The 20,535-nt window shown below is 39.2% G+C and overlaps 1 protein-coding gene across 2 annotated transcripts; it reads right to left on the reverse strand.

Moving 5' to 3' along the window:
- Nucleotides 1-1,615: 1,615 nt before the first annotated feature.
- GHITM (growth hormone inducible transmembrane protein) lies at nucleotides 1,616-19,189 on the reverse strand. 2 transcript variants are annotated; one of them, XM_057308895.1, is made up of 9 exons: nucleotides 19,103-19,189; nucleotides 17,410-17,574; nucleotides 16,292-16,391; nucleotides 14,716-14,827; nucleotides 14,224-14,365; nucleotides 10,577-10,685; nucleotides 4,968-5,156; nucleotides 4,358-4,529; nucleotides 1,616-3,054 (listed from the first exon to the last, which is right to left on the reverse strand). In XM_057308895.1, the coding sequence occupies exons 2-9, from the start codon at nucleotides 17,536-17,538 to the stop codon at nucleotides 2,970-2,972; spliced, it is 1,038 nt and encodes a 345-aa protein (XP_057164878.1). In that variant the 5' UTR covers nucleotides 17,539-17,574; nucleotides 19,103-19,189; the 3' UTR covers nucleotides 1,616-2,969. The 2 variants fall into 2 exon arrangements, with proteins under 2 accessions (XP_057164878.1, XP_026360365.1); XM_026504580.4 differs by having other exon boundaries at nucleotides 18,981-19,116.
- Nucleotides 19,190-20,535: the final 1,346 nt, after the last annotated feature.

Genomic DNA, 20,535 nt, shown 5'->3' on the forward strand with positions numbered 1-20,535 from the left:
ACACAAGCGGGGGAGTGGGAGAGGGAGAAGAGGGAGTGGGTCAGAGAGACACTTGAAGACTGAGCCGCCCAGGCACCCCGCCACATCCTAGCATTTTAAAGTGCAGAGAACACATTCAAGGGTTTAGGGTCCTAGCATAGAGCACACACGTGTTGTGAGCAGGTCATCAGGTGCTTCAAGGGAACTGGCATTTCCTGCCATCCTTCGCTTTCCGACCCCTCCTCCATCATACTCCGGCCGTGTGAAACACCCTCACTTCCTTTGCTGTGTGCTGTTTAACTCTTGTTCAGTCTTGGAAGACTTCCTCCTGGCACACCTTGGAAACTCACTGCTGTGCTCTTAGGACACTTGCCCTGAAGGACCCTGGTTGTCTCCCCTGGGTTTAGGCAGCATGGTGCCTGTCACACTCGTTTTCTGACTGGATGGCCACGATAGCATTCTAAGCAAACCAAAAGGGCCTTTATTTTTTGTGTGATTTTTAAATACGTCTCTCAGTTATCCCGTAAAGCTTCAGGTGATGTTTTTCTTTTTTGCCTAAAGCCTATCCACATGCAGGTCTTCACTCTTCTCTATGATGTGAAGAAAAACCCTCAGTGGCATGTTAATGGAGCCTAGCAACCAGGGATTTTTTTCGTTATCACCTTACACCTGTTACGATATTTTATTCTGTATTTACATTTTATATAACTCACTTTTTTTTTTTGGAAGATGCAATGATTTATTTTTAATTTTATAATCATATATTTTTTATTATGTTAGTCACCATACAGTACATCCCTGGTTTTTGATGTAAAGTTCCATGATTCATTAGTTATGTGTAACACCCAGTGCACCATGGAATACGTGCCCTCCTTACTACCCATCACCAGTCTATCCCAGTCCCCCACCCCCTCCCCTCTGAAGCCCTCAGTTTGTTTTTCAGAGTCCATAGTGTCTCATGCTTCATTCCCCCTTCTGATTACCCCCCTATATAACTCACTTTTTATACCAAAATCTTCACTGTCTTAGCAAAGTCAGAAAAAGTGATGCAATAAAATACCAAGTCATTAAATTAAAAAAAAAAAAAAACAACAAAAACCAAAAAACCTTGTTTTTCTAAAGAAGCTTTTGCCTGACACCCATTGTTGATATTCTATCATTTTACCTTGTGTGACACCATCCAAACACAGGGATATAAATTTTGGGTTCTAAAATATGACTGAAGACAACAGGACCTTTAAGATCGCACCGATACAGTAGAGATTAATGGAAAAAATAGAAGTTTGGCACTTAGATTTTTCTTAGGAGAACTCCGCCCCCCAAACAGCAACAGCAGCTAAAACTTACATGGTGCTAAATGCCCACACATTGTACCCCAATCCTATGAGGTAGGTTCTGTTACCGTCTTCATTTTATAGGTAAGAAAATGGGCACACAGAGGTTAAGTAATTTGCCCAAGCTCCCATAAGAAATAAGTGGAAGAGCCGGGGCTCAAATAAAGGCAGTCTGGCTGTTAAGTACTATGGTCATAATCACACTGTATTCTACGTACTAGGTCAGGAAGAGAAAATAAATGAAACAAATCCTCTATTCAAAAAGTATGCATATGGTTCAGCTGGAAAAATTACAAGACCAATTACCATCTGGCCGGAACCTTTATTATTTCAGCAATAAGCATTCTATGTAATTTGAGGTGGTTAGAATAGTTACTTCTGGATTACTGTAATAAATACTTGTCAAAAATACCAATCATTTCAATAATTATACACACTTAACTCATTCATTAAACTTCCAAAAATAACTCTTCTGTATCAAAACACAAACGTCACAAGAGAGTCAGGTAATACTCTATGAAGGAGAGAAGGACAAGTCTGCTGGGGTAAACGCTAACGGAGCACTTTGCCTATTACGGTTTTGACTGACACAGTTCATGAAGAAAGACTACCTATGTCTTCCGTTTTTTTTTAGTGCTTTGTCTGAGAGGAACCCAAGAAACCAAGTCTTGGGAGAAAAACTGCTTTCACAATCTTACGTGTGAGCCACAAACAGGCTTTTCTGATAAAAGCTTCAAAGCCTGAAGAGATGAGAAAGGCAAGCATGTATTCTATTAAACATTTCAATAAATAGGCAAAAAAATTCAGCAATTAGGAACACGGTATATGTATATTTGAAAATACAAGAGTTTCCATGCTTTGAATGTTTTATCCTGAGAAGAGTTTTAAGGATATTTTGTTCTACAAGGCTCAAAAGTAAAACTTAAACATATATAACACATACCAGGAATTCTCCATACAATCAACATTCTGGACTGTCCTAGCAGTGTCAAACAATGAGAAGCCAAACAAAATCACACGTATGTTGTAAAGATAGCACGGAGAAAGAAAGGAGCATCAGGAGAATGAATCACCTTTATCTTTGTCTTATACTCAATGCTTTGGTAAGTTCGACAGATGAATGTAAAAACAGTGATGATCTATTTGTTTCCAAATCACCAGACCCCTCTTTCTGGCTTACCATCAATTATACAAGTGCTAAGTATTCAAAGAAAGATTGCAGGTGACCCTTCGCTTCTCTCTGGTCCCTTTACCAAACCTCTACATCACTTATGACATTACTTGTTAATATTTCTGCATTTCAAAAGATATGCAACAAAAGAGTTTGCTAATTTTCACTCAAATAAATTTTAAAATAGAACAGTTAAATTCTCACAACACATACTTAAGTTTTCACATTCATCAAAACATACAAGAATTACTCAAACATGAGAACTGGAAATGTGTGTGCTTATTTGGAAGAGAACAACTTAATTTATTCTGCAGAAGAAAAAGGAGACCTAAAGCCTCACATCACCGGAACAACTGAAACATGTTGACAAGTCTTATCTTCTAAACTTCAATGAAAGCTGCTTGTACAAACTATTTAATGGATACCTATCCCTATTCAACAAGCAAGATATCTGATGTATCAAAGAAGTCAGAAGCTGAGGCACTTCATTTCTTTCTGTTGCTTCCAGTTGCTAGAATACTGGCAACTCGCATAAATATATTTAAGGTATCCATGTAGATCCCCAGCATCCTAGAAAAGAAAATGATGGCCAGTTATAGATGATGTAATTCTAATAACGATAAAAACTATTTCTTAGTCTAGAAAAGAAAAAGCAATACTGATTATCTGTCTTAGGTATTTGAAATGAAAATTAAAAAAAGAAAAGATGCCAACTGAAGAAGCCCCAGACAATAGTCGAGATTTTTTTCTGGCAGATTAATCTTTGAAATGTTAAAGAACAATTAAAAAAAATCATTATTCTATCCTCTGACACGCTCTTATGAGTATCGTATCTTGCAAAAAAAACAAAAACAAAAACCCTGGGTGATAGACAATGAAATAATCCAGACAAAATCTGAGAAACACCTTCACAAAAATGTGTCAGACACAAGTCTGGCATTTTAAAATATAATACAGCTCCTCAAGGCAACCCCCCCAACAGTCAACCAAAGAAAACTGTTACAAAACTGCGTTAAAGCAGCATGTTTAAAAAACAATTATGATGAATTTTTGTTAAAGTTCAACAGACAAATGTAAAAGGAAAGGAAAAAACACCACTTTAAAAAATGTGAGAGACAACATGAAACTCAAGTTGTTTAAATAAAACAACCTACTTTGGTGGAGAGTCCAAGAAAAGGGAAAAGCATTATTATATAACAGTCGCAGCACCATGAAGTTAATCAACAAAAATAGGTAAATACTGACTTAACTGAATACCTAAATATTATACTTAGTTACCATCTAATCAAAAGTTCTGTGGATATATAGGTTACTAAAGAGATAAAACAGACCAAACAGCAACAGAAATAAAATAGCACAATTTGACAAACCCATTATTTTGAGTTGAATTCAAAAGACAGGTTGACATCCTAATCCCTGTACCTATAAATGTGACCTTAGTTGGAAATAGGGTCTCTGCAAATGTTATCAAGATGTGAGTTAAGATGAGGTTAATAATGGAGTAGGGTGCGCCTCAATTCAAAATGACTACAGACAGAGACAGACACACAGGAAAAATGCTGTGAAGACAGAGGCAGAGATTGGGGTAATGCGTCTATGACAGAAGCCCAGGAACACCAAGGACTGCTGACCAAAACCAGAACCTCGAGGAGAGGCATGGAACAGATTCTCTTAGAGCCCTTGGAAGGTTATCAACCCTGATTTCAGACTTCTGGAGCCCAGAACTGCGAGAATATAAATTTCCATTGTTTTAACCATTCAGTTTGTAGTCTGTTACAGTAGCCCTAGGAAATTAATACAGCCATAAAAAAAAATAGACCGTAATAACACAAATGTCCTGTGTAACAAAGGAAAGACATTAAAGACTACTTACGAATTGATGGGATCGTATTTTTGAACTCCATACGCTGGTATTATTTCTGCACGCTTGATTACTTTCTGCGTATCATACAGAAGAAACATGCTGAAAAGAACTAATCCACCATAAATTGCCACTGAGTACAAAGTGGCACCAGCCACAGTGGTAGGTGGAAGAAACATAGATCCTGGGAGGGGGAAAAAAAAAGGAATCTTCTAGAACTGGATTTATGATTAATATTACTTAAGAAAAAAAAAAGACCTTCTTTTGGTGTACTGCACAGATAAGAAAAGGATTATGTGCACTGTGTAATTTTATGCACATTCAAGTTGCAAACCCATTACACTCATTCTTGAAATGGGTCATTTGCTCACATTACAGAAAGGCTCTTGCATCAAGAGCAATTCTGATGTTCCCCAGACCAACTTTTCCATTTTAGATGTATTTGGTAAAACCAAAAATTGTGTTTACCACAATGCCAAATAAGAAAATACACTCTCATTAGTGTTTCCCTTTTAAACTTTTAAAAGTGACTCTTAATAAATTCCCTCCATTAGGATAACTGAGTACATCAATGATTTTAGGATACCAAGAACCAAGTAAGTGTCAAAGCACAGCGACTTACCCAGTGAGGATACAAAGACGAGACCCAGGCCCACTCCCAGCGGTGCTCCCATGTTTAGAAACTTCTCACTAGGTGCGCACATGGCCACAGTGGAGAGGCCTCCCACAATGCCTGCTGTGTACCATGCAGCTCTGACGAGAAGAGGTCCCCCTAGTATCGTCAGTGGAGCCACCACTGCACCCATCACACCTGGAGAAAGAGCAAGTAGTTAAGTATTTACTAAATAACAACCAAAAAGAAAATGCCACTTCTGATAAATTGTATACCTGATTGTTAAACAACAAGACTACAAAGTCTCTCTCCCTTATTTAGGTAGTACTACCCCTGAATTCCACAGCCCAAACTTGCAGCTATCGAAATTCAAAATCCCAACAGTAACACTGTTCTTAAACTGTCTCAACTCAGAATACAAATACGAATCTAGATTTTTAAATAACTTTATTAAATTCTATGTAGTTCATTATCTGGATGTGAGCCTACTCATATTCTTTGCAACAATAATCACATACATACGAACTGAGATTAAAAGGCTTGAAGTGAGTAACTGAAGGTCAAACCTGCTGCTGCCAAGAGGGAACAAGGTAAAACGAGAGAATGTGTAGAGGATGCTAATTCTAAAATGCAGGAACTTCAAGGACAGGCACTGCTGTTTCCTTCGGAACAGGGAATGTCATCTCAGCTTGTGAACAGTAGTTTTAGTTGTCAGATATTTATAAACAAGTTCCGAAAAATTACAGTGAAAGGTAGCAGTAATTTAATCAGCAAACAGAACTCCTTAATTAAAAAAATAAATCTTAGATAAGGCATTATTTCAGTGGTGAGTAGAACAAGTTATCCTCTTATTAAATATTAAATGTCCATAGTTTAACTCATGGAATAGGCACAGCTATTGTCATACTATAATTTCAACACCAGTATGTCTCTTTTGTGAGAGTAACATTTCTAGATCAAGTAGGAAGATATCTCATGATAATGAGCAATTAAAAATATCTTTTGCTGTCAGACAGGACACTGGATTAAAAATTCCTCTAGGAATCTTTACATTTCTATTAGGATTCCCATCAGTTTTACAACTGACAGCAAAATTTTTAGCAAAAAACAATATTTTTTTGCAGAAGCCAAGAAAAAACCTTTACTCTTCATCAGGCTCCCGACTTTACTTACCCTAGGCAACTCCCTGTCCTGAAATTTGGACTAAGCCACAGGCAGAGGATAAAAGAGTGTCCTCCTTCTTCCTTTCCCTATACTTATGTGTCAGCTCATTGCTCCGCTTCTCTTGACCCCATTAGCCACCAATGGATGCGGTCAGGATGTAGAGCTTGTACCAGGGAGTAAAGATGAGTGAGATCTTGCCTCGTTCATGGCCCTTTCATAGCATCCCAACCCCCCATTGCCACCCCATGGAACCTGGTCCTCCCCTGGCTCTCCAGGGTCTAGCCTGGTGGTCCTGTTTTCCATGGCCTGTCCTGCCAGTGGTCCTCTCCTGTGTAGGCTCACCCTAACAAAGACAGTTTCCCAGGTGGCCTTGACAGCCATGGTACAATCCTCTGGTTTTTCCGTTCTTCATGGCTAGGTTTACTGGAGATTCTATCTCTGGAGCTTTTATCACTGGGGGTCTGGCCCTTGGATGGCTTAGTTTTCCAAAGATCCTGGCCACCATGGTCTGCCAAGGTCTCGTCCCAGATGCCAGAGTCCTCTGAGAGGTCCAATACTTATGGCCTAGCTCTTTGGCAATCAGACTCTGTGTGTTCTGGCCTTCTGGGAGACTTGTCCTCACAGAATGTGGGCACCTGAGTCCTGGCCTTTTCATAACAATAGCCCTTAAGTTTGAGGCCTTTGGCGGGGGGGGGGGGGGGGGTCTGGTCCTCTAGGACTTTCTCATCAGCCGCTGCAGGTCCTTCTAAAGGTCTGTGCCCCACTATCTGGCTCTTTGATGAGCCTGTTCTCTAAGGCCTGGTTCTGATGGTGTGTGCAGCTGTAGTCCAGCCTTCCTGTAGCTTTAGCAAAACTTTAAAGGAGATTGTCAGAGATTTTTCAATGATATTTTCTCATAAAAATTTTAAATAGTAATAGATGTTTGCTGCTTAAGGACATATCAATTACAAAACTAACAAGGATATCTCAACATTATTATTGCCAATCAAACTGGCATTCATCCAACTGGTATAGCCACAATGGAAAAGTATGGAGGTTCCTTAAAAAATTAAAACTATAACTACTATATGATTCAACAATCCCACTTTTGGGTTTATAACCAAAAGAACTGAAATCAGGATCTCATAGAGATGACTGTACTCCCATGTTCACTGCAGCATTGCTCACAATCTCCAAGATACAAAAACCAAATTGTCCTTCAATGGATGAATAAAGATGATATGGTGTATATACAAAATGGAATAATATTCAGCTATAAAAAAGAATGAAACCTTGCCATTTTTGACAACATGAATGGACCCTGAGGGCATTATACTAAGTGAAGTATGAGAAAGACAAATACAGGATCTCAATTATACTAAGAATCTAAAAAAGTCAAACTCAGAGAAACAGAGTAGAGTGGTGGTTACCAGGGGTAGAGGTATGGGGGAAACGAGGAGATACTGGTCAAAGGGTACAGATTTCCAGCTATAAGATGAACAAATGTGAAGACCCAAATGTACAGCATGGTGATTATAGCTAATCCTTTATCATATACTTGAATGTTGCTAACAGAATAGATTTTAAATGTTCTCACACCACAAAAAAGAAATGGTAAATATGGAATGGAAGTGTTAGCTAATGCTATGGTGGTCATCATTTTGCAATGTATGTATGTATCAAATCAACAAGTTATACATCTTAAAGCTTATATGGTGTTATGTGTCAATTATATCCTCATAAAGCTGGGGGGGAAAAACAGTTCGAATAGTCTTCCAACGATCATTTCAGTAATTCCTGCACAGTATCACTTAGCCCTGATTAAGACCACAGCTGTGTTGAAACAGTGCTAAACATTTGGGTGAAAAATGAAAATGGAATGCACTGAGATGTTAATACTGGTCAAAAGCCAACTCTGACGTCCCTTTAATACTGTGAGGGATTGCCTTTGGGTCATCAAACCCCCTTCAGGTCTCAATCTCAAACATACCAGTGAAAGAAAGAGTAGACAGAAGGATGGACTTGAAGAAATAACGGTGTCAGTTCTGACTGTGGCACCTGCCGGTCTGACCTCACATAGTCTCCACTTCCTCACCCGTGAAATGGAAATGTTAATGCTTGCTTGCACAGCTTCTTAAGATATGGGTGAAATGTAAAGCAAAAACTCGCATTCATGCTGTACAGGGAAGGGTTACCATAGCAGGCCTAAGGTCATCGGTTACTTAAGAACTTGGCACATGAAGTATTCTATAAGTGGGAGGGTGAGACTTCTTGTGAAAACAATGTGAGTTATGCGGAAAGCTTGCTTTCCTTCTGGACATCTGTATTTTGGTAGTTGCTAGGAAGGTGCTTACATGATCAGCCCTAAATAAAAACCCTCAGGCACCAAGTCCCTAATGGGCTTCCACCTCACTGCCACTTCTCACTTGCTTGAGAAGTCCCCTCAAAGAAAGGAGGGAGCACTGAAAGCCTGTGGATGAATTGCTCCACACTCTGCCTATATTTTTTCCCCTTGCAGATGCTATCACGTGTCCTTTTATTGTAATAAACCTTAGCTCTGAGGACAACTATATGCTCAGTCTTAGGACTCCTAAAAAAACACTGAATGAATGAATGGGTGGTCTTGGGGTCCCCCTCCAACACATAAAATACTTTGACCCAAATAATTTATACACTAATAATAGCAGATTAAAAGGAGTTTTCTAAGCAACCCAGATAGCCTTTATTCTAAACTGAAACTACACAGCTATTTTAATTTAATTCAGTAAGTCACTAAGTATCTACTATTTATCAGAGATAAAAACACTGAACCTGTTTTCTCAAGGAACTCAGTGTCTAAAATGGGAAACAGGTGCAGAACTCCATTCACTGGGCAAGATAATAATGCTTAACTCAGATGGTGAGGATTTTGGTGTTTAAATGCAAAGATACATACTCGAGAAAAAAAAAGTTTTCTATATACCACGATGGTATGTAGTTGTTTTTAAGCTGAATAATCCTTAAATATTTATAGATGGCATTCAGAGATACTACATTTTACAGAAGTACACATTGTATCTTGAATAATTTTTTCTTAAAAAGGTTATTGGTACTAGAAGATAATGGACCACCTCCCTCAATCACAAGGATTTTATCCTGTAAAGCTCCATGGAGAATATCTACAGTTGAATAACCTCAGACCTAATAGAACAGACTTGAAAACCAAGGTTGTCAAGTCATGCTGTCTCATACTTACCAAAACAAAGACAGCACATGAAGAATATAAATGACATAGTTCACACCAGGAATTTGTCATACTGGATGCCAAGTACCTAATTTCCATGTATTAACCCATGTTAGAAACACTTCACGTTCCGTTTCAGGGAAATGCTTGTAAAATTTGTCTTGTTTTAACTGAATAAGCAAATAAAAAGCAGAAACAGACCCATAAAGACAGAGAACAAACTGATGTTGCCAGAGGGGAGGTGGCAGGGTGTGCAAAATGGGTGAAGGGGAAGGCAGATACAGGCTTCCAGTTACGGAGTAGTCACAGGAGTAAAAGGCACAGCACAGGGAACACAGTCAGTGATACTAGAATAGTGCTGTATGGTGACAGACGGTGGCTACACTTGTGGGGAGTATAGCAAAATGTATAGAGAAGTTGCATCACTATGTTGTATACCGGCAACTACTGTAACATTGTGTGTCAGCTATACTCAAATAGAAAAAAATTAGAAAAAATAAAATTTGTCTTGTTTTGTAGTAGAGAATATGTATCTAAGTATTTTTGTTTCTGGGTCTAGCTGGCTCTTTACTCAACCCACAGACAGCGACTATCCTGTGATACCTGAGATGGAAAACACTTTATCTAAAGTATCTGTCTCTCCACAATTAAGGGAGATATCACAACATATACCTGTAAAAGGATATTAAAACTGTCCTACAATACTACAGGTGGACAGCCTTTGCCCCCGTCCACAGTAACTTTGTGCCAAACCTATCTAAATAATGACCCAGCTAATCGTATCAGACACAAATGCATTTCCAAAAATCTTTTTTTACTGTGTTCTTTCTTCCAATGCTCTACTGCAAAATCATCATCTCCTACTCTTTCACGTGTCTTACCTCCTCCTTTTCTTCTCCACTCTCATTTCTAAATTCTTCTAAATATACAGCATAAGAACAATTCTCAAGTAATGTGTAGCAGGCTTGAAACCTCCCAGGAGTAGACAAAATACATAAAGGAAATCTACATATACCGGACTGTCAAAGGAGGCCAGATGTAACACTGCGGATGTCTATGGTCTTGGTATCAGAATCATTAACTTTTCAGAGTAGAGGTCCCGCAATAAACCACCACCAATAAGTATAAAAAATTTGTGTTTTCTAAACACAAGGTTTTATTAAATTATGCACAAGTCATTTACAATTGTGAAGAGACACCACAAAAGATAGTAATGAAGGCTGTTAAGTAAAAATTTTAAATTAGAACATACCAGAATGTAGTAACCAGGCAAGATGTTTTGGGCCTGGGCTCTGGTCATATGGTATTGACTGTACCATCATTCCAGCTCCAATCATGGCTGCAAAGGTTGCACCAATTGTCTGAAAGACAAATATTACTGATAAAAATCAATCCTTGTAAGTAGAAGCCCATAAGTTCCAAGTTCAGCTAGTTCCTCAAAAAAATCTGTTTAAAAAGATTAAGGATAATGAACTGATCCTAGTAGGGGCAAGACTGCCCCCTACTGTCACACAAAGTTTTGCAGACACCTCCAAGTGAGTTAAGTTGAGCTCTCTGATACCACCATCTTTTAAAAAATTTTATTTTTGCTAGACAAAAGGTTTAACAAAACCTCTTTAAGAATCCCAAAATAGGAGTGCCTGGGTGGCTCAGTTGGTTAAGCGTTTGACTCTTGGTTTCGGCTCAGGTCATGATCTCAGGGTCACGAGATCGAGCCTCAGGTCAGGCTCTGAGCTCAGCATGGAGTCCGCTTGGGATTCTCTCTCCCTCTCTGCCCCTGCCCCCCGCCCCCAATGCTCAAGCTCACATGCTCCATCACTCTCAAATAAATAAATAAATAAATATTGGGGTGCCTGGTGGCTCAGTTGGTTAAGCGTCTGGCTTCGGCTCAGGTCATGATTTCAGGTCCTGGGATTGAGTCCCATGTCTGGCTCCCTGCTCAGTGGGGAGAGTCTGCTTGTCCTCTGCCTCCTCCCCATGCTTGTTCTCTCTCTCTCAAGTAAGTAAAATCTTTAAATAAATCTTTAAAAAAAAATAAGAGCCCCAAAATAATTTTTATTTTTGTATAGCACAGAAAGCATTTTAAAAAATCATGATACACCAATTAGAATATAGCTATACATACATATAAATATATATATATATACACATATATATATAGAGAGAGAGAGTACACGGTCTTAAACTCCATCATATCCTAAATAAAAACCTAAAGAACAGAAGCATATGGAAAATAGGAGAGTAAGATGCTACTTCTCAATCCTCTTAGTTTTCTGGCTGACTTGGTCCTCCATCCATTTTCTTTGCCTTAGATTGCCATTGTTGTAACACTTATTTCCTGTGCGTGTAAGAAAGAAATGCACGGAATAGAAAATGATGATAATGAATCTTTAGGAAACTTGAAGCAGAAACTGCAAACTTGCAGCTCTTGGACAAAACAGCAGATATTTTGTAGCCCAACTACTCAAAAATCAATTGAATGTGAATGCTTGCCTTTGCTTAGATGTCACTAATTCCCTGTGTGACGTACCAGGCCTGCCTAGCCCCTCTCCATTATCTGTCTGACCCACGACATGTGAATGTTCAACCTCCGACATAAAGTATAGATAAAGACGTTAACAGCTGTTTTCGCTGAATATGGGAGAGCCTTTGCTCATATTAATGTAAATAAGCACGATGGGTTCTACCCTATCATTTTCTAACGGAGAAATAATTATTAAAAACCACTCACACATTTCTTTATACTTCACACAAATGTACGGCATTTTCAGGATATTTACCACAATTGCATTTTTTTCTTTTAAGGTCCTTCATGTTCATGACCCAGTTGCATTTTCTGCCTTTTACATTTCCATACTCTACACACTCAAGCTACATTAAAATGGTGGGGATGCAAACACGCCCCCGTCTCATGCCTCTTTAATTCTGTTCATTTTGCCTAAGAACACATCTTTTCTATCTGGTTGACTTATTCAAGGATTACCTCCTCACCTGCAAAGTTTTTCTGGGAGGGACACTGAATGCCACGAGCAGTGTCAGAAGCCTCTTCTCTGTTCTAAAATCACTTGATACCAACTTTGACATTGTATGTCTGCCACCCTCAAAAAGCTTCATCTTCATCTCTGCAGCACTTGCCTGGCTTTCCAAACTATTTTATTTAAGTAGCCCTAACAGCAGGTGAGAATGATCTTATGCTCACAGGAAGATGAGAATATGGCCCAAGCACGAACTTCTCTGAAGTCTTATTTCAGGGGCTAAACTCTTTTGTATATTTTAATTTTTCTCTTATAGCCATGGTGTTTCATTAAAAAGCATTTATATTATCTATCTGATTAAAACTTACATTCCCGGTGAGAATGTACCATGCTTAGTCTGTGCCCTCATGGACTTCTAGGCTAGGAGATCCATAACACGCACCTGAATAGTGTCCAAATGGCCATGCTATCCTAACTGGTTCTCCCCTGGAAAGTACAGTGGACATATTATGGCTTCGGAAGTTGGATGGAAGCTAGAGCTGGTTACCGATGGGAAATCGTATATTAACTCTCCCGTCTCCCTTCCCGTCTCAAACTCATAGTTCACGTTCTTACAATCCTTCATTTCAGATCATGCAAACACACAGCTGGTATACTTGCTTCTTGTCTCTTCCATTTGAGTTCTTAGAACTCAAATACAAAAAATATTTTTGCTGGGGCGCCTGGGTGGCACAGCGGTTAAGCATCTGCCTTCGGCTCAGGGCGTGATCCCGGCGTTATGGGATCGAGCCCCACATCGGGCTCCTCCGCTATGAGCCTGCTTCTTCCTCTCCCACTCCCCCTGCTTGTGTTCCCTCTCTCGCTGGCTGTCTCTATCTCTGTCGAATAAATAACTAAATAAAATCTTTAAAAAATATATATATATTTTTGCTGTTTCAGTATCTGCAATAGCCTCTACTTAGGCACTTTCCTCAGTGTAGCAATCAAATATTCCCTAATTGTGTCTTCTTCACACGCTAGACCTCAAATACTCGAATTCCACTCTTGACACTATTGTGAAGCCAGTTTTATCTCAGTCTTTTTTTTTTTTTTTTAAAGATTTTATTTGAGAGAGAGTGAGCAAGTGAGAGCGAGTGAGGCAATGAGAAGCAGACTCCCCACTGAGCAGGGATCCTAATGCGGGGCTCGATCCCGATCATGTATGAAGCCAGTTTCAAGGACTACCTCTTCTCCTTTCCTCAAGCTGTTCTGCAAACCTAGACTACCTTTGACCTCTCCTACAATAAAAAATGCTGGCCTCCAACAGTTCTGATGAAATAAATGTCTCCTGCACGAAACTTCACTACTAGTCCAAGACAAAGAGAGTCTTTCAACTGATTTTACACTTTCTACTTCTTATTGCACATCCTTTACCACTTAAGCTCATTTCTTCAACCAGATAGTAGAAAAACAGCTACCACTTTTGAAATCATTTTTTTGGTATCTAACAAAGTAACAAATGCTCAAGAAACACAGAATATAAAACCTTACACGGGGTCAAGAAAGTTCAAGTGTTCGCAACAAATATTTTCCACTGACTTCTAAGATGGTTTTGCATTTGTCATGTCGCCCCTGCCCCCAGCTTTATTAAATAAACTGCTACACAACACAGGCTGTTTGATCTCTGCTGCTAGGTACGTAGGATATTCCTCTAAGCTTGGTCAACCCCTTTGCCACTATTTAAATACAAACTCAACAAAGAATAATTCCTGATTTATCTCAGAACGTAATTCCTAATTTGTCTCAGCTGCACTATTAATTCATAGATTTGAACTACTTGTTCAATATAGTAAGGGATTCCTTTCCATTTAATACCTGTCCCCCAATATCTTGTCTAATCTTTTGATACTTAGTGAAAAAGGAAAGCAAAAACAAGCTGACTTACCACCCAAGAGCCTCTCATCATGAAGTTCATGAGAACAGGAGTTCTGCTCACTGCCAGGGCAGACAGAGCTGTTAAACCAATACTTCCTGCTAAGTACATATAGGTAGAATGAATTCTATCCTTCACATACTGAGGCCAAATTCTGTTAAAGACACAACATAGTTAATACCAACTTATTGCTCTAATCTTATCTCATTTATTATAGAAATAATGATGCATACATTGGAGTTAATCATAAAATTAAATGATATAAAACATAAGCACTTGGCACATATACAAAGAAACACATTTTCTCCGTGCTTAAACACATATAACGTTAGTAAAAGATTTTTTATTTAAGTCTGCACAGATGTCAAGAGGTTTTATTTTTATTCAAGTATATTTCTACAGTTAGAAGATTAGATATGAAACATTTCAAAAGTGGCAAAAGAGAAGGATGAAAACAAAATTGGAACCTTGAAGATTGCAAATGTTTGGAAATTAATTACTTACACAGCCTTTTCAATAGCTCCAATCTCATTAGACATTCCCAAGCCATAGTAGCACAATGCTCCAAGACCGACAGCAGCCCCTCCAGCAATAACCCATCTTCCCATTTGATCAACTAGAGAACACAAGAGGAAATGCACATTAATACAGTCATATCTTGACTAAATTAAAATGTTTATGGTAAGCCCCTTCTAATATTTGTATGAGGAAAATCGAACTATATACCATAGTCCTTTCTAACAACCATAATTAGAACATATGGGGATTAAGTGGCTTCAAAATTAGGGAACCAGTAAAAAAGGACACTGCTAAAACATAGGTGTATTAATACAAAAAGGGTCAGACTTGATTAGAAATTTAAGGAGGCAGTATATCTGTAATGTGGGGATACTTCTTTATTTAAATTTATTCCTAAGAATCTAGGTTATGTTCTCATGATGCTCTTATGAAAAAAAAAAAGATGAAAAAGAAATGTTAATAGTCATACCAGCGTATAAAGTGCCATTAATAAAGATGATGCTTGACGCAAAGAAAAAAAGGAACCAAAAATGTAATCAGTGTATGCAGAATCAAGGGAGAGGGTGCCCTAAAGTAAGAGCAAGGGAAAGAAACAACTTACCAAATCTTAATTGGATGAATCTTACTCCTTCTAGTTTGAATTTGTTCATGAAGAATACTACTATGCTATAGCTATATGATTCATATAATTTATCTTTTAGGGCAAACTTACTAATCAGAAAGAAATGCCCAGAGAGATACAGATTACAGCTCTTTCCCATTATAATATATCGACACTCTGTAAGGTCCTTACAAACAGCAATAGTGTTCTATGAATAGATTTGGGTAGATTAACAATCTAGTTAAATTTGCAAAGCTGAAATCCAGACGAACTTCATTAAGGTATTGTTTCCAGGGAGGCAATATATGAACAACCAATTAAGAGGACTCTTCTTGAACAGCGAGGCTTTTATTAATATCCGTTTTAGTGATTTTCTCTCAACTTAAAACATACATAAATATTGTATGCTTGAGTAAAGATTTTATTCAACTTCAATTGGACTTCCTTAACAGATTTTACCTTTTATATCATGGCATATTAACTATTAATCCTTTTTTTTTTTAAATGGTAAAAGTAGGGGCACCTGGGTGGCTCAGTTATTAAGTGTCTGCCTTCGGCTCAGGGCATGATCCCAGAGTCCTGGGATCGAGCCCCACATCAGACTCCTCCGCTGGGAGCCTGCTTCTTCCTCTCCCACTCCCCCTGCCTGTGTTCCCTCTCTCACTGGCTGTCTCTCTCTCTGTCAAATAAATAAATATCATCTTAAAAAAAATGGTAAAAGTAAAATTTTCTCTGGAAGAAATATGACTGGGAACCAATGAACCCAATTTGAATTATCAATCTTTTCTGGGTCATGAGATCCTGAAGAATGACTGTCTTTCTTCACAGAAAATGCTCACATACATAAGTTTGCACATATTTTAATTTTTTTTCATTTGCACATATTTTTAGAAGGCTGTTCATGGACTTCTTAAAACATATTCACATACTCCAGTTCAAAAACTAAAGACTGCTGCCTACTTTTAAATATTTTTTCCACTGATGGTTCCATTGCTGCCTCCTTAAGTTCTTGGCCAATTTTCCCACGCCGGATCCCAACTCTTGTCTTGGTGGCATATTCCTGACATACATGAAACAAAGACATACGATACATACAGGAAAACAGAATGTTATTAATAAAATACAATTAAATCTCATTACTCTAGAAAATTCTATATAACTTGGTACTTTCTATGTATGTAGTTTCACTATAAAGGTCTGTCAGCCAATCTAAAAAATTAAATGTAGACCCTACCTGTGGTTGATCTTTGAAGTGACTCACTTAGATTCTTAGTTTACAACTTAACTTCTTAAAATTTCAGAATAATTATTTCATAAACTACAGATTTATATCCCTAGATCATATTTTAAACACTAACTTTTAAAAAAACATGCATTCAGTAAGTATTAGCTACATTTTTTTTCATTTAGGAAATAGGCTCAAGAAAGTTACCTTTCTTAACATAAAGTCAAAGGGAGGGATGACTGCTACCTTTTCTTTTTTTAAGCTCTTTTTCAATAGCAGAACAGTTAATTTAAGAGGAAAACAGCTGTCTCTTTTAGCTTGTATATATTTCCTTATCTACCTCACATTTCAAAATTTATACTTCTGATTTGAATGATGGAGAAATCTATTATAAAAGAAAGTGGGTGTCTCTCTAACCTGATGGATTCTAGCACTCTCTAACCAAGAGCTGAAATGACGTTTTTAGTAACTTATTAATAAGCTATTGACCAAATGTTAATATTCCTGGGTTCTTAAGCTTTTGACTACAGGCTCCACAATTTCTTTCTTGTATCATATACCTCTCAATCGGACACAAATCACTATAAATTCTCTGAATGAAACTCCGAAAGCTCTAAGTAAAGAGAAAGTTATAGGAGCTCTTTCTGTCTTTCACATGTGATAAGAAGGAACAGAATGACACAACACTAATGGGGAGAAAGAGCTGATTTGGGACATTATTAGAGCTAACTGTTTCAGTAAATCACTAAAGGCAGAACAGGGAGCTTCATACAGTCAAAAAACAAAAACAACAACAAAAATGTCCCGGTGCATAAAGAGAAGGATACAATATAAGATATCAGATTATCTTTACCCTGCTGGGTGTTAAGAGCCATTGATTCTTCGTGATGGAATTCTTCACAATAGGGGAGGCCTTGGTGAAAGCTGGTTGGAAAACCCTGGAAGGGAGTGTCCGGAGACACAGAAGTCTTGCGGCCAGCATGGTGGTGCACCAGGTTTACCAAGCAGATCTGAAATGCTAGTTCAAGACGCAGACAAAAAATAACCCATTAACCAACTGAGGGGGTAACACAGAAAAGATCCAGAGACACAGAAGAGCCCGTCAATCATACTTTAACAGAAAAACGTAGTGCACTTTTTAAATGTTAATGATGAATTGTTGGCTTACTCCTTGTTATTTCAAGAACTCCACCCCAAAGAACCCAATATGGGATGACCACCAAAAGAGAATTAAATCCCAGTTTGAATATTGTGTATGACTCCGTAAAAGTTGTGTGTCTAATACAAAGTAGATGTTAATATCTTAAAACAATTGCAGCGTGTGATCAGTTTATAAATGTGGTTTTAAGATTTATACCAGCAATCAACAGGAAAATTTAAAACAAGACCTGGAGCAGAAGAAAAATGTCATCCAAGGAAGAGATGAATAACTCTTCAAGGTCATGCTGCACTGTAAGGTTTCACATCAACAGTAATCAAACATACATTTCTGTTAAACATGCCAAATATTACTTCCCTTCAAAATGTGATGAAAGTACTGAAGGTACAGAAACCACCTGGGATTCATCTTAAAATGTAGATGCTGGGCCTTAACTCTGGTTCTAATGTGAATCATTAGGACCCCGGAACGTTTTACCTAGCACCCCCAAAGCTAAGAATCCTTGCTAAATACCTAACCCAGTGTACTTTCAGCTCTGCCACTGAATTTATAACGAGTGTACAACACTGAGAAGATACCAAGACCTTCTACTACTTTCACGCCATTACATCATCTCAGCCTGTGTGGTTTATCTCCCCCAGTACTCAACACATCGACTAGGAATGAGGCCTCGCTGGTGGTCTCCATGTCGCCCAACAGAACCAAGTGGAAATTTTGTTTCTGCCACATGCCAGAAAGGGGCCTCGCGAGAGTCTGCCCTCTGAGACTGAGGTATTTTAGCTATAAAATGAATAAAGTATGACGGACCCCGTACGCCACCGCAAGCATTGATGCGCTCAAGCGCCTCGTCCCCCGAGAAATTTCACCCAGCTCTCCAGACTCGGTTGAGAACTCGGCAGCAAGTCTCTAGTCTCCCAAAGTCAACGCACAACCCTACAACACCCCCGCTCCAGCAGCCCCTTATCTGAGAGGGCGGCGGCTGTGCGGCCCAGCCGCTGAGTGATTCAGCAGCTCTGCCCGAGGGAGAAGAGGGCAGCGGGGGCGAGCCCCTGCCGTCTGCCCAAGCCCCACCGCCGCCGCCCTCTTTCACCCGGTCACCCGCAGGACGATGACCCTAACGCGCCGCCAAGATGGGGCACCGCTGGGCTGTGACGCAGCCAGCAGCGCCTCCGCCTTCAGACCTCCTCGGATGCACCCAACGGACCCGCGAAGCCGGCCGTCAGGACAGTGGATCTCCGGTGCCAGCAGGCCCGGAGTAGCCATACCTCAGTCCCCGGTCACCTCAACCGCAGTTACCCTTCCGGGCCGGCGAAACGCAAAAGCGCACACCTCCCCGGACCTCCGCCCGCTCCTTACTGTCTCCGCGCGCGCAATTTCCCCTACTCACTGAGTGACGCAACATCCGGAGAATCGCCAAACACTAGGATCACCCAATCATGAGCAGATCTCTGACGGAAGGGCTGGCACGGTAGGGAGGAGGGGTTCCGGGCTAGAGGGACGGGGCCAGTAGTGAAGTGTCGGGAGCGTCATAGTCAGCGTCCATTTTGGGTATGGGCAGCGAAGGCACTATAGCCATGTTATCTATGGGTAGCAGAGCTAGTCTTCGTTTCTGTGTCAACAGTTTCACCGGCGGCAGTTACAAAAATCACGTAAAAATTGAAAAAGAATATTAAATGTGTGAGAAGTAAAAATTATCCCGTATCCTCTTTCTTTTCCTCATGTTGCTTTTTTCCCCCTTCTCAAGATGCGAGATGAATAGTGTGCCAAACATGGTAGTTTCAGAGTGCAGCCAATTGGTTTCTTGGGTCTGACGCCTAAGGTTGGCTCATGAAATCCAGGAAAGGGTCTAAATCACACAAGGTTACCGGCCAGATTTTAGCAGATTCTTTCCCCCATTGCTCTGACTTCCCCACGACACATTTTCAGGCTTCAGTGTGTAGATGTATAACAGGCATGATAAAAACGGCCTCTGTCTCTTGCCTTGTCCTGAGGACTGTGACGATTCATTATACACAATTTGTAAAGTGAAAAGCCATTTCTCGGCTACATGATGGAGGTTTTGTTTTGTTTTTCTTTTGCTATCTTTTATCCATTACACAAATATTTGCTGAGTCTCACTTTGTATCAAGCACTGAACTTGGGATGTATACAAATGAATAAAACAACCAATACTGTTGTTTGGACAAAACAAAGTCCTTGCCCTTACGGCGTTGTTGACTTTCTGGTGGAGACAAAAAATAGGCAAAATGTTTGGTGGTGATAAGTACTATGGAAAAAAATAGAGCTTGCAGAAAGCCTTGGAGGGGTGCTATGTTAGATAAGATGATTAACAACATGTAAAATTCATGAGCCTTATCTCCACAGCTATTGTTAATTGTGATTTATGATAATCCTCTAACCATGTAAATCTTGACAAACATAAAGGTTTACATTTTATGTGGGTAATAAAACAGTTTGGCAGCACACAATTTTTATTTCTTTACTTTGAAAATGGCAGGAAAACACTGTAGAGAAATCTGTCACTTAAGATAGCGAACAGGTCAAGCAAGATCAATTTAATCTTTAGATCTTCACCCAATTTGATTAGCTAGCACATGGATTCTTTGTTAGCTACCTTCGTGGGGTTTTTTTTTTTTTTCTCCCTACAGCTTCTGTTATCAGCAAAGAGAAGGGATTCACAACACAGTACCTGAAAAAACAATATGCCTTGTTAAGTGATTTGTAAGATTTTTTCTTAAAAGATTTTATTTATTTATTTGAGAGAGAGAGAGAAAGAAAGAGAGAGCACGCACAAGCAGGGGGAGGGCGAGGGCGAGGGAG

Source organism: Ursus arctos, unplaced genomic scaffold (assembly GCF_023065955.2).
Source record: "Ursus arctos isolate Adak ecotype North America unplaced genomic scaffold, UrsArc2.0 scaffold_7, whole genome shotgun sequence".
NCBI classification, from domain to species: domain Eukaryota; kingdom Metazoa; phylum Chordata; class Mammalia; order Carnivora; family Ursidae; genus Ursus; species Ursus arctos.